We start from the raw sequence: 15,459 nt of genomic DNA on the forward strand, positions 1-15,459 counted from the left end.
AAGATCTAGCAGAAATACAAAGTAAAACTACGTAGAATATACTTGCACCGTTCTTTTAACCTTACTCCGGAAGCAAATCATATTGATCTACTGAAAATAAGCTGACTTGGTCTTAGGTCCGAGGGAATATGAAAGTAATAAGTTAGTGTCATTAAATATAATAAAATAGACCTACTTTTGTCTTTTACCTCTACTTTTCACAATTGGAACAAAAATTCCACGCAAATTCTATAGTTTAGTAACGATAATAAAGTGTGGCATATGATAGAATTTTATTAATTCGAGATGGCACCCCAACTGCTTTACACTTTATTGGCTTCGTACAATTTCCTAAAGCAAAAAAAGTTGCTACTATGGCCGTGTATTTTCATGAAAAATATTTTTTAAGAAAATAATTTATTTAGTTTTTGTATTATATATATGAACAAAATTGAATTTTAAAATATCATGATCCAATCCATCGAATCGTATAGACATCTATTTTAACACCTAAGTAAGAGAATCCTCAACAGAAATATCATGTGGAAATTTAATAAAAATACAAATAATAGGCTAAAAGGATTATGAAATCATTATACATTAAATTAAAACTCCAAGATTGATTACAAGAGATACTCTAACACCCCTCTTCCCCACCCCTAAGGAAATTAGTCTAAACCATGGGCAGGGCCGACTTTATGCTTGGAAAAATAAGGCATATGCCTTAGGCCCTCAATTTTGGAGGACCCTCAAATTTTAACAAGAATAAATTATGTGTTAATTGTTTTATAGAAAAAAAATATTTATGATAAAAAGTATATTTTTAAAAAATTATAGTATTTTATTTTATTCAACTCCTTTTGTATTCTGCCAAAAATATAAATAATAGAGAAAAGTGTTGAACAAAGCAAATTATAAATTCTTTTTTTATTTTTTCTTAAAATTCCAAGTCTTACCACAAGCTTATTAAAGTGGGTATACCAAGTCATCAATTTTTTGAATCAAATTCTATGGTTTTGACTCTTATCTTTATTTTTAAAAATTTTAACTTATTACTTATAAAATTATGTTAACAATTCATATAATGAATGATTCAGTGAAATGATGTTTTTCAACATTGAGTTGATAAAATCTTACTTAAGACTAATAAAGGTAAAAACAATATTAAATACTAATAATTTTCATCTAAAGTATAAGAAAAATAATTTTTAAATAAATAAATTTGTTTAAATTTTAGGCCTCTAATTGAAATTTCGCTTTAGGCCTCCAATTACCTTGAGCCATCCCATGACCATGAGCGGATTTACGTAGCTTGGAGGGGGTGTCACGCCACCCCTTGGTCTCGGTTGAAAATTTGTATATACAAGTATATTTGTGTATATATATATTTATAAAGAAATTATAAATATTAACCGTGACACCCTTATAAATAATGACCATTGTGGTGTCAATGGTAAAAGCTCAAGTTTATTACCGTAGGAATGCAAGTTTAAACCCTGTTGTGGGTATATTTTCTTAAACTTTTTTAATCAGTCAAGACATCGAACTTCTAAAGATACAACAATAAAGAAGAAAGAGTAGAAGTTGTTAGAGAATCATCTTCGTCACGTAATGTCAATGTTCTAACTATTTTCTTTTCGAATGAATTGTTGTCTTTTTTTTCCTTTTGAATGATTCGTTTTTTATTTCTGTGTATGTGTAATAATTGAATAATCGAACCAAATCGAATCAAAACTGATAACAACCAAATCGATAAATATATAGCACTATATTTAATTTGATTTTAATAATTAAAAAATTAATTAAATTAATTTAATTTTAATTTTAACCAATAATCAATCCAAATCGACCCATTAACAACTCATATTATGAGCCCGTTTGGATTGGCTTTAAGTTGGTCAAAACCAACTTAAAGCCCCTTTTTAGCTTTTGGACGTGTTTGCCTAATGCTGACTTTAAGCCATAAAGTTCTTAAAGTCAGTCAGAAATGAAAAGTTAGGATTCCTAACTTTTTTTTCCAAAGTGCTTAAAGTCATTTTCTTTGACCATGGAAATTACTTTTATATCCTTTATATTTTAACTAAATTCTCAAATTGCCTTTTTTTATTCTTTTAACCCTAAAATTCACATCATAAGCACTTTTATCCAAACACTCAACTGCTTATTTATAAAAATAACTTTCAGTACTTCAAAGTTCTAAAAGCACTTTATACATAAAAGTTACTTTTTTTAAGCCAATCCAAACGAGCTCTATATCTAGCGAAAGCTAGTGGAAATTGTATTGATCAAATCGATACCCCATTACCTTTCCTGTTAGATTAGTCCTTTCCTAATTATTCCTTTGATTACTTAGGTGCTAAGAAAACATATTGTCTATGAACATCTTGATGCGGATGATTCGGTTCAATCAGTTATTTGAAGAACTTTATGTTATACTTTCTCTAATTCAGTAAATTCTTTTATGATATAAATTAAATTTATTTTTCATTATTATCCTTTTTTATTATCTCAAACTATTCTACTAGAAAATGTATATTTTAAAAACCTCATTAAATAAATAATAAATATGAAAAAAAAATCTAACAAGTTTCTTGAAATTTGAAAAAATCACTTATTTTGAACTATTAAAAAATCTCAACAATTTACTTAATATAGACTAGAAAAAATGTTATTTTTTATTTCCTTCATTCCTTTTTACTTGTTAAATTATGACTTGGCACACTTATTAAGAAAACAATGATTGGTATAGTGAGTTTATCATTTTATCTGTATTAATTGATAGAATTTTATAATATTTACTCACCACATTTTTTAAAAACATTAATTCAATGTTAATAAATTGAGGGTATAATAGGAAGAAAAAAAATTATTCTTTATTTATTTGTCAAAATTGACAAGTAAAAAAGGAAAATCAAATTAGAAAATATTTGACAAGTAAATAGAGACGAAGGGAGTATTAATTTATTATGTATGATTAAAATTAGACTTTTTCAAACCATCATACTTTGGAAATAATTAATTTTTGTTAGAGATAAGTGTCAAAAACACACCTAAACTATTGCTCTTTTTTTATTTCCATACATAAACTATTGGGAGTGTGAGTTTCATACCTAAACTATCACTTCTTAGTTTGAGAAGTGAGTGAGAAAAATAATTTAAATTTTTTAAAAAAAATAATTTCATTTTTTTAAAAAATAATTCTTTTTTTGGGGATACAAATACTTTAGTTTTAACTTTTAACTAATATTAATAGTTTATTTAATTTTTATCAATATAGAATATTTTAGCCATGTGGCAAAAAAAATCAAAAAATAGAGAGAGTAGAGAGAGTGTATTACACACCATGATGTGTGTTTCTCAAACTGAGAAGTGATAGTTTATGTATGAAACTCACACTCTCAATAGTTTAGGTACGAAACTCCAAAAAGAGAAAAAATTTAGGTGTATTTTTTATACTTATCTCTTTTTGTTGTTTTCAATGTAAGGAACAAATTTGGAGGATTTTCAATGAGGTTGTTTTTTTGGTTCAATAAAAGCACGAATCGAAAATGAACTTTTAAAAGGTGGGGAGTTATTTTAAATCCGTTTGATATTAATTGATCTCTGTTGACATGACACAAGTATTCTTTTAAAAAAATATTTATTAGAGATGAATTTTAATAAATTAACTTTATTAATTATATTTTGAAATTTTGAATTTGACTACTACTTCTTTTAATTTATTTTACTTGCCTCTTATAGTAAAAATATATATTTCATTTATTTGTCTATTTTAGCAAAACAATTTTTTTTCCATAATACTAATAATAGTATGAAAAACATAATAAAATTTTCTTAATTTATTAAAATAAACAAGTCAAATGAAATATCTTTGATATAAGACCAAGTAAAATAAAACGAAAAGAATATAACAGCATATAAATATAACTTATTTTCAATAATGAAAAATATGACCCTTTTTTTATTTTAAACGGTACATGAGACCCATTTCTCTAAAAACAATAAATTGTTTTGTTAACATTAATTATTTTCATTCGTCCTTGTTGCATTAGTTTTAGGATTTGTATTCTACGAAAACCACATTTACATGGACACAAGAGGAAATCATCTAGCCAGGGCCAGCAAATATAATTCAAAGAAATCACAATAGACCCTTACAAGAAGCTTCACAATATTTAAAGTCTAATTAAGTAAATAAATACAAGTTTATATAGATCGAACTTCAACTACTAATGATATATGTACCCGGTAGGGCTGTACAGGGCAAATCGATAAATCGCACCAAACCGACAAATGAACCAAACTTGAAAAAAAACACTAGTGGTTTAGTTTGATTTGGTTTGGTGTTTGGAAAAAAAACCCGGTCATTATAGGATTGGTTTGGTTTTAACTAAAAAAAATCAAACCGAACCCAAACCGACCCGATTATAGATATACTACTTTTAAATTATGTTATACATAAAAATATTTATTAAAATGCAAGTTATAAATATTTTCTTAAAAATTTTCATAATTTTTGTTTTCTTTCTTACATTTAGATTTGGACTTGAGAAGTCCATCTAAATAATATAAAAAAAAGCTTATCTTATATATTGATATTTTGTACTAGAACTCTTTTGAAGAAGTCTTTTCATTAGATACTATGAAAAATCCGAGAAACCCGAAAAAACCCGAAAAAACCCAAAAAAAATTGATATCGAAAAACCCGACTTTTATTGATTTGATTTGATTTGGTTTATAGATTTAATAACCCGACACAAATGATTTGATTTAATTTGTAAAAAATCCGAATCAACCCGATCTATGTACACCCCTAGTATCCGGATATATTCAGATTCATAATTCTAAGTTTATGAAATTTCACTAAAATTATCTTCTTCTTGATGAGTTTCTTCAACAACCTCAAGTTAATATACAATAATAACAGATAATTCCAAATTACATCCTGAATGTAGCACATGATCTTAAGAAGACTAATAAGTAAACTGGAAACCAGTTCAGTCTTTGATTACATATAACTTGAAATCAGGGAACAACACAGCATGAACAAGGGTAACATATAGATACATAACAATCAATTTTGATCAAATAATTTAGTCATAATACATAAACATGGCATTTTATATTGCGAGAAATCAACATCTATTTATACCCCAAAAATTATAGGGCATAGATATTAGCTGAATTCAAATTAAATTAAATAACAAATTTATGTATTATGATAGTAATTTACTACTCCATACTACTTTCGACCAGAATTGCGAGAAGAAGAGCCGCCTCCTCCTCCTCCTCTGCCTCTGTTATTGTTTCCCCTTCCTCCAGTACGTCCGTTTTTCTTATTTCCTGAAGCCGACTTTGGCTTCGGATTCGGCGGTGTTCCTGAAGAACGACCACCAGACCAGGGTCCAAGCACATTCCAAAATTCGCGTGCTATTGAAGCTACAGTTGTCACTGTACTTGCTATATCATGGATCATCTCCACAGTACTCTTGCTCGAATTACTATTATTTTCTGGAGGAGGAGGAAGAGGAGGAGGAGGAGTTGATGTTGATTTCTCGTATTGGTAAAGCATGGAACAAGCCTCTGAGAAATTTGGGAGAGGTAATTGAGACGAGATTGTATTTTTGAGGAGCAAGTATTGAGGAGAAGGCAAACCAGCGAGAAGTTGCAAAACTAAATCTGGATCTGATAGAGGATTGCCGTTAGCGGCTAGGGAATCGGCTATGGATTTCAATTTCTTCACATAAGATTCGATGGTTTCCAGATCCCCTTTTCTGGTGCTGTGAAATTGCATTTTTAGTTGTTGAGCTATAATAATCGTTTCATCTTTTGAGGAACCAGCAACTTTCTCCTTTGGAACACTCATAATTTGTTCTCAAGCACTTCGAGTGAACTTTCCAATTGGTATTGTGGATGCACTTGGATGGTGTAATAAGGCAATTATTTTAAATATATATGAAAAAAGGGTCAAAAAGATTTCGTATTAAAAATTGTTTTAAAATGTACCCCTTTTTTCGGGTTAAAAATATTCTGAGAAAAGACTCAAATTTGTCATCGAAATTTGAGAAAATGTTTATTTATGTCATTTGTTAAAAGCTTGACTCATTTATGTTATTGTCGTTTGAGAAAAGACACATCTATACTATTATTTTTTAACTTCAGTTATGCAAAACCATCCAAATAATATTTAACTTTTTTTATTGAAATTTTTAACCAAATGTACTCTTTTTACTTCTTTTTCATCAAGAACACATGAAGAACACCAAGAACTCCAAATTTTCAATTTCTTCAATTTTTCACGAAATCACCTCAAATTTCAATAGTGTCATTCCTCCTATCTAGATATCAAAACTCAATATATTTTAAGCTCGAATTCAACCTAATCCAACATAATACACTTAAATTTTTTTCAAAGTTTCAAAACTTTAACCTCTTCTTTAATGGTAGAATTTTCTCCACAAATCGAAATCACTTGAAATTTTGAACATAGACTCAAAAAGCACTATGTTAAAGTTCACTATATCTATGTTTAAAGTTTCAAGTGATTTGGATTTGTGGAGAAAATTCTACCATTAAAGAGGAGGTTAAAGTTTTGAAACTTTGAAGAAATTTTAAGTGTGTCTTGTTGGATTAGGTTGAATTCGAGTTTAAAAAATATATAGTTTTGATATCTAGATAGGAGGGATGATACTATTGAAATTTGAGGTAATTTCGTGAATAAGTGAAGAAGTTGGAAATTTGAAGTTCTTGGTGTTCTTCATGTGTTCTTGATGTTCTTGAAGAAGAAGAAGCAAAAAGAATACATTTAATTCAAAATTTCAATTATAAAAGTTAAAAGTTGTTTGGGTGGTTTTGCAAAATCGAAGTTAAAAAATAATGTCATGGATGGATATTTTGTCAAACGACAATGACATAAATGAGCCAAACTTTAACGAATGACATAAATGGGTCTTTTCTCAAAGTTCAATGACAAATTTGAGTCTTTCCCTTTTTAATATATTAGAAATAGTTACCTAAAAATGTGATTATCAACTATTAAATATTAGTTAATATGTTTGTATTTCGCATGATTTTAAAGTATTTTATTAGAATTTATAAATATAATATTTTATAATATCAAATGTCTTTTTTTAAAAAAAAATTATCCTCAAATTCGAATAAATTACGTCTCATCTTTCTAATCTATTTTATGACTATTAGCATCTTAGTTATATATATATATTTTTCCATTGCTTAACAATTTTAGAATTTTAAAGATATTGAGATTTTTGTACAATTTATGTTAAATGATACTTTATTAACACTCTTTCTTATTATCTTAAAAGAAAAAAAATCTTAACAATAATTTATGTTTTTATGGGCATTCACGCGCATATGAAATTCCTCTATCTATGAGACAGGGAATATTTTTAAATAACATATATTCAGGTTAATTTATACGTTAATGCATATATTTTACTTATTTAAAATAAGTATTTCTATTAGATAGGATAAACATTTAGACAAAGAATCAAAAAAATTAACAAAATAATTTACAAATCAAAAAGAAATTAAATAATTGATAAAGTACAGTAAGAATATTTGTAACGATTCTAACCATCGTTAATTTCGATTAAAAAGAAATCACAATAATTTGGCTTGACTGGATCCCATCACCCCGTCAAAACGGGATTGTCCTACCGAGGCGGCGGCACCAGAGCGAGAATAAGGCCGCCAGAGCGGGAAGTCGTGGGACAGAACTTAAATTATGATTTTTTTATTTTCCCCACTTCTCCCAAGTGTGAGTTAGAGGCGGGGGTTTGTGCAAAAACCTCCCAAAAGGCTGCTCTTGAATGAAGAAGATGAGGGGAAGAAATCTCAGCTTTTGGAAGGCTTCAACCCGGGGACTTCAATCTGGTCTTGCTCGTGAAACATCTGGAACCAGTGAATTCAGCAGTGTTATCTCTCTGTGAATGCTTGGAGCCCAGTTAGGCTAGGCTTCTTTTTCTGAGTAGTAAATATATACCTACTGTGTAATATAGAAGGAAAATTAATGAGAATTCATATATTAAGCTACGGGTCATGGGTTACAGGCAGAGATCCAATTATGATAGGGTCAAATTCGAATGTGACCGGGTAGAAAGGTGTTGTAGTGAATTGAGGAGTTATTGATTGTGATGTTTTATGTGTAGCTGGTTAATTTATATCGGTCATAGAACCTCGTACAGAATAGTAAAACTAGTAGATTTTGAGGTTAGATTTGTAAGATTTGGTGGTGTGGACGTTGATTATTTTCGGAATTGTCTTAAATGTGTAATTGAGTTACTTAGCATATGCCTAAACGTATACAGATAAGGGTAACAGGTTAGTCCTTATATAAATGAGCAATTGTTGGCCTATTTTTGTGATGAACTTATTCTTAGTGGTATAAATGTTGTTAGTGCTGAATGTAATTGTGAATGTGATATGTTTGGATCGGGTATCACGTATGACACATATATGGATCGGGTATCACGTTCCGACACGTATTTGGATCGGATGTCACGTTTTGACAGATTTTTGGATCGGGTGTCCCATTCCGACACAAATATAACTGAATTGGGTCCCCTGATAAGGCCAAGTATGTGTGTGTGGATGGTCTCATGAGAGGACCTGATGATATACATATTTTCATGTGATAATAAGTTTAGTGGTAGATGAGCCATGGACTGAGAACTATAAATGAATTCTTGAGTTGAGGTGTGATATATATAGAAGATTATAATCATAAATACACTTATTGGTGGGTAAGAGGATGGGCCTTGTCAGGCCTGGATGTGATCTATATGGTATATGGTATAGTCGTATTCTAGATTTATACACTTAGAAGTTGCCAGAGAGTGCTACCATTGTGATCTCCATGAATAACTGAGGTAGGGATAGTATCTAGAACTCAAGTGAGTAAGAGAGTGTGGTTGTGAGACGGATATGCTTTATATTGTGAGACAATTAGACCAACTAGTGAGGGTTGGGCGAAATCATTGAATGGTTAAGGTTGCTAGGTGGGGACTATTGAAGTGATGGAATAATAGTAAGATGGGTCCCTAATCCACAGTTTTTAAATTGTAACTAGGGTGGTAGTGGAACTGTGTTGTTTAGAGTGGTGAATATCCTAAGGGTGAGAAGGAGTGCACTTATTGGACTGGGGTGGCTAAATTGAGGAAGTCTAAGTATTATGATATCTCTTACATTTCTGTTCATATATTATGTGGTTGATATCAGATTGAACGATGACGCTTACCAGTATGTGTTGTTTGTACTGATACTACTTTTGCTATGACACTTGGCATAGTCTGGTTGAAGGTTCAGTTATGCCTCGTAGGTGAAGACGAAGGCGATCCTCCAGCAACTTCTATTTTTCTCTTTTCTTGGTGGAGGCTGGGTCATTTATTTTTATTTTATTTCTACTCTTAGTAGCTCTTGTACCTGTTTAAACTAATATTCCTGGGGGATTTTGTATAGTTGTGTAAGTTGGTCTTAACATAGTTTACTTTAGAATTTTTGTTTAATATTGAAGTTTGTTTTAAATTTCGCAACTGTTCTTATATAAGGGTTCTCCTATTTAGGGTGTAGTGGATGCCCGCACGGTCCGATGAATTGGGTCGTGACAATATTATTGACTTATATAATTAGAATTTGAAAATATTTTTGAATCATTTATAGTATGTTAAGGACATTTTTTGATCTAATAAGTAGGAGGGAAAATTTGAACCATTTCTAATAGGTTAATGTAATAACTTGTTCCCGTTGTTATGGATAAGTCAATGGGAAAGAAAATTAGGTCAGAAAACTTTTGGGTAGTGACTTGAGAATATTTAGCCTAGGTCAGACTTTGACGAAATCTGAGTAAGGTGATGTCTAGGGTAATCCGGTAATGGATGGGTGATTGAGTTTCTAGTTTGATCATGTGAGTTGATAGCCAAGATGCTATGGAACTTGTACGACTTTACGAAATCATATTCGACGCAAGTAAAACTCTCAAAATTGAACTTGGCGTGAAGTATTGATTTTAGAACATCATGGGTTGAGGGTGAGTAACAAAATGGGAGCTTGGGACTCAAAAACCGACTTTATGTCTCTGTGCATCCCGCTAGAGCCGGATTATTCCCGCTCGGGCGGGCCCGCTGTGACGGAATAGTCGCGAATTAAAATAAAAAAAAGTCCCAAAAATATTTTTATTCTTCCTACTTCATTCTTGATAGACCAGAAGCGACCTAGGGCGATTTCTTGCAGTTTTCCACCAATTTTAGTGCTAAAGGTAAGATAATCTCTCCCCTAACTTGTATTTTGATTGTTAGAATCTAGAATCCATGAGGGATAACTTAGGGGAGGGTTCTTGGCTTGAATTAAAATGGAAAAAGACCCAAAATTATTTTTATTCTTCTTACTTCGTTCTTGAGAGACCAGAAGCGACGTAGGGCGATTTCTTGCATTTTTCACCAATTTTAATGCTAAAGGTACGATAATCTCTCCCCTAACTTGTATTTTGATTGTTAGAACCTAGAATCCATGAGGGATAACTTAGGAGAGGATTCTTGACTTGAATTTAATGGTGGAAAATAGCCCTAGATGGATTATAGGAACATGAAAGTGGTCATGGATTATAGGAACATGAAAGTGGTCAAGTATAGAATTTCGATATAATCCGAATGTTGTAGGTAAATTGTTGATTCATGGCAACTGTTGTTGTTTTTCATTGCTTAACAATTTTAGAATTTTAAAATATTGAAATTATTGTACAATTTATGTTAAATGATACTTTATTAAAACTCTTTTTTATTATCTTAAAAGAAAAAAAATTCTTAGCAATAATTTATCTTTTTATGGGCATTCGCGCGCGCATATGAAATTCCTCTGTATATGTGAGACTAAGAGAATATTTTTAAATAACATATATTCAGATTAATTTATACGTTAGTGCGTATATTTTGCTTATTTAAAACAAGTACTTCTATTAGATAAGATAAACATTTAGACAAACAACCAAAAAATTTCACAAAATAATTTACAAATCAAAAAGAAACTAAATAATTGTCAAAGTACAGTAAAAATATTATTGACATATATAATTAGAATTTAAAAATATTTTTGAATCATTGCTAATATGTTGAATACATTTTTTGATCTAATAGATAGAAGTAGGGGTGTACATGGATCAGGTTGGTTCGAATTTTTTTAAAACCAAACCAAACCATTTGTGTCGGGTTATTAAATCTATAAACCAAATCAAACCAATAAAAGTCGGGTTTCTCGATATCAATTTTTCTCGGATTTTTCGGGTTTTTCGGATTTTTTTGGATTTTTCGAGTTTTTCATAGTATCTAATAAAGAGCACAGAGCTGTGCTTCTTAAAAAGAGTTCTAGTACAAAATATCAACATATAAGATGGAGGCAGAACAATGTTTGAAGTTTTAACTTTATAATATAACTTTATAATATAATTTTTTTTTGTATATTATTTAGATGGCTTCTCAAGTTCAAATCTAAAAGTAAGAAAGAAAACAAAAATTAAGAAAATTTTTAAAAATATATTTATAAATCATATTTTAATAAATATTTTTATGTATAACATAATTTAAAAGTAGTATATCTATAATCGGGTCGGTTTGAGTTCGGTTTGACTTTTTTTAGTTAAAATCAAACCAATCTTATAATGGTCGGATTTTTTTTCCAAACACCAAATCAAATCAAATCAAACCACTAGTCGAGTTTTTTTTCCGATTTGGTTCGATTTGTCGGTTTGGTGCGGTTTATCGATTTGCCCTGTACAGTCCTAGGTAGAAGGAGGGACAAATTTGAATCATTTATAAGAGTTTAAGGACATTCTTTATCAAATAGGTGGAAGGAGGTGCAAATTTGATCTACAACAACAATAATAACTTTTAACGACAATAAAAGTGCACAGTAACAAAGAGTGTTAAAATCTTTACTATCATTAGTTAATTGCCACTGGAACCAATGCCGCTATAGGCTTTAGGGACATTTACAAAGAGTATTAATTGCTTCTAAAAGAATATATTTAGCGGCAATCAAGTTATTGTCATTAAAGATCTTTTTTGGTGTAGTGCTAATAGGTGGAAGAAAAATATTTTTGAATCATTTCTAATATGCTGCGAATATTTCAAACTTTTTCCGTTTTAAATAATAAGTTTATTAAAGCCATTTTCATAGTTAAATTTCGTGCCTAGTTAAAATTAATCTATTGCATGAATTGAGCCGTATAGGATATAAAATAATACAACAACAACAACAACAATAACCCAGTGAAATTCCACAACGTGTGGTCTGGGGAGGGTAAAGTGTACGCAGACCTTACTCCTACCAAAGTAGGACGGCTGTTTCCGAGAGACCCTCGGCTCAAAAAAAACATAAAAAGAGGTCAGTTAAAGCTAAGCTATAGGATATAAAATAATATTATAATTATAATATAATTAATCTTATAATTGCTTATAGTAAACTAAAAAAATCCAAAATAAAATAATCTCATATTTTATTCTTTTAAGTTAAAGTTAAAGTTAACACTTACTTTAGCTCCTTTTCTCTTCGTATAATTATTATTTGTCTTTTCAATACGTAAAAAAGGACAAGGTTTGAAGCAGGCCCTACGAATTCTCCAATAGTGTATTTACGCGTTCTTAAGTGTATTTGGTGCAATTTTAAAACGGTTTAAGAAAATAATCTTCTCTTTTTGCTCTTTTCACGCTTGTTTGTGCAAAAGTTTGTATTTTTCTATGATTAAATGATTTTGTGTTGTGCGTTTGTGAAGTGCACATCGATTCTACTACAGTTTAACAGTTTGCACGATTAAAATAAAAGTTTGTAATGTAAATTTTGTATAATTAAATTTGGAAGAAAGGACTTGTAAAATCATTCCTGATACCCTTTACTACTAGACATTGATTTAAATATCCAATTTGAAAAGAATCTGCTTCCAGAAAAATATTTGAGCCTTAGCTACCGTTTGAAAATTGGGCCCAAAAATTATAAAATTGAAAATCTTCTTAAAATTATTAATTCTAAAAGAGAGAAAACTCATTTTTTTGTATTGAAATTCTTGACAATTGAATCTTTAACATTGCAAACGAACGGCAAAAGAAATATTCAAACGTTTTAGCGACTATGGTTCTCGCTTTCTTGCTTCAGGATCCATCTAGATTTAAAAAATAAAGTAACAATGTTAACAACTTCTTATCCAAATAACATATCAAATAATAAAGTCAAGTCAAAGAAATTGGATTAGGGATCTTCTGGCCCAACTCCAAATTATCTTTGCTAAGGGTTCGTTGGCTCCACCTATTATCTCCTTCATATACGACATGTTGTCATCACTAAATGCCGAGGCTCATATCGCTAGGCTTTAGACCTAATCTCTCGTTCTTTGTTTGGACAGGAGGGCGATAGATATACTCGAAAAGGGGGAAAATGCAAGTTTTCTTGATCTAACAGTGATGTTGAGTCTCAATTTGAGACGTACATGCCATAAGAAATAAAAAGAAAGTGAAAATGAAGGATTAGAAGAGGTACAATTGAAGCTGTAACATGATTTAAAGGACATGTGAATTGAATTGATCAATAAGTCAATGTAATGGAAAAATAAGTAAGAACATAATAATAAATCAATATGCAATTAAGAAAGAATATGAATAAATTTAGCCTGCTTAACTTGAATCCGGAGTTGTCCTTGATGAAGGAGATTCCGAAGTAGCTTCGAGCTTGAAGAGCAATACAAGACTTGACAGAAAAGAAAAAAAAAAGAAATGTTGATATTTTTTTAATAGTGTATATGATGATTGTTAAACTCATAATTGGATGTCCTTCAACATTAAGGCCAAACTCCTTTTATAGGGATGAATCCTTAGTATTTAATGCTCGAAAATTAGAATGGAATGCATACTTTATGTTCGTTCATCTGTACAATTAACTTTACGTTTGTATCAAGCTTTCCATATTTTTTTTTTATCAGCATGTTCAGATCCAAGTCCAAAATATATGAATAAGATTTACTTTTAAAGTGTTCATTTATCTTTTCTGATAATTAGTTAATGTTTTCATATGCTAAGGAGTAATTTATGTATTCAAAGAATGAGAAATCCATGTTTTCTTGATTTAAAAATACAAGTACGTTGGTGATTGTATTCATGTTGAAATTCAGGTTGTAGAATCTAAATAAATTTTTTCCTAAAGAACATGTAACTTATGACAGTCGTATGGATAATAACTTTTCTATCTATTTTTTTTTTTTTTTTTTTTTTTTTTTTTTTTTTTTTTTCAAAACTGGAACGAATGGCCTAGTTGAATTGAACTGCAAATATCCATAAGAAGTTTAAATATCCAAAACAAGAAAATAGAGATACCTAGGAGAACAGATATTTCGACAAACTGAAGAAAGACCTCCAATATCGTATTTTAAACGAAAACCAGCAACATACAAATCTCAAGACCAAAAATCAAAATACATTCATGATTTCCTAGTAGCCTGCAGTATCAGGTCAGAAAATCCTCTCATGATATCATCAAGGAGTAAAGGCTTAGCTCTTGGCTGCTAGCTTTTCCTTGGCTTTCTGAATCTTCAAAACCTTCTTCACGATCTTTTGCTCTTCGACCAAAAATGCTCTGATGATCCTTTCACGTACAGCACTGCCTGACAACACACCACCATAAGCACGGTTCACAGTCCTCCTGTTTCTAGGTAATCTAGACCTCTTGTATTCAGCAGGTCTCAAGTGTGGAATCCCTTGAATTCTCTTCCCAGTTACAGGGCACTTAGGTCCATTAGCCCTCTTCTTTGTAGTCTGGTAAATCAGCTTCCCACCTGGGGTTTTGACAACCCTATGTTGATTGGATTTGGTGGCATAGCTGTGCCGTTTACGGTATGTAAGCCGTTGCACCATTTTTGACGGCGGCTGTTTTACTCTCCTCTCTGGTTTGGGGGGCTGAAGCAGAAGGGGGCTACTTTTCTATCTATTTCAATTTACATGACACATTTTTTTTAGTTCGTCTCAAAAAGAAAGTCACGTTTCTATAATTTGAAAAAATTTAACTTTAAAATTCTTCTTTTACCTTAATGAAATGATTTTCAGTCATATAAATGGTTAAGGAGTGTTTTAGACCAAGAATTTCAAAACTCTTTCCTTTTTTTTTTTCTGAAACTTTGTACCAAGTCAAATGATGACACATAAATTGACACCAAAGAAGTATATTTTTATCAATTTTGTTACCCATATTTAAAATTCCATTTTCAATTTAAACGATTGAGTGATTTTTCATGATTCGTTGTTTCTTAATTTGTGCTGGTACTTCGTTGGTTGGACATTACTACATAAATGTCAAAACAATCGGCCTTTTGTTAAAAAGTTTAAGGCCTGATTATTAATCAAAGGTTAGGAGCTAGATAAGATGCAAATCTATTTCAAATTCCCTTGTAAAAATTGTTATCTCCTATATTAAAGTTAGCAAATCAGA

The 15,459-nt window shown here is 30.4% G+C and overlaps 2 protein-coding genes across 2 annotated transcripts; both read right to left on the reverse strand.

The window, feature by feature from the left end:
* Positions 1–4,953: 4,953 nt before the first annotated feature.
* LOC129885081 (uncharacterized) lies at positions 4,954–5,920 on the reverse strand. Its single transcript, XM_055959295.1, has one exon. The coding sequence runs from the start codon at positions 5,843–5,845 to the stop codon at positions 5,222–5,224; it is 624 nt and encodes a 207-aa protein (XP_055815270.1). The 5' UTR covers positions 5,846–5,920; the 3' UTR covers positions 4,954–5,221.
* An 8,352-nt stretch (positions 5,921–14,272) lies between these two features.
* Positions 14,273–14,940, reverse strand: LOC129885082 (60S ribosomal protein L34). Its single transcript, XM_055959296.1, has one exon. The coding sequence runs from the start codon at positions 14,886–14,888 to the stop codon at positions 14,526–14,528; it is 363 nt and encodes a 120-aa protein (XP_055815271.1). The 5' UTR covers positions 14,889–14,940; the 3' UTR covers positions 14,273–14,525.
* Positions 14,941–15,459: the final 519 nt, after the last annotated feature.

Source organism: Solanum dulcamara, chromosome 4, assembly GCF_947179165.1.
Source record: "Solanum dulcamara chromosome 4, daSolDulc1.2, whole genome shotgun sequence".
Lineage (NCBI taxonomy): Eukaryota > Viridiplantae > Streptophyta > Magnoliopsida > Solanales > Solanaceae > Solanum > Solanum dulcamara.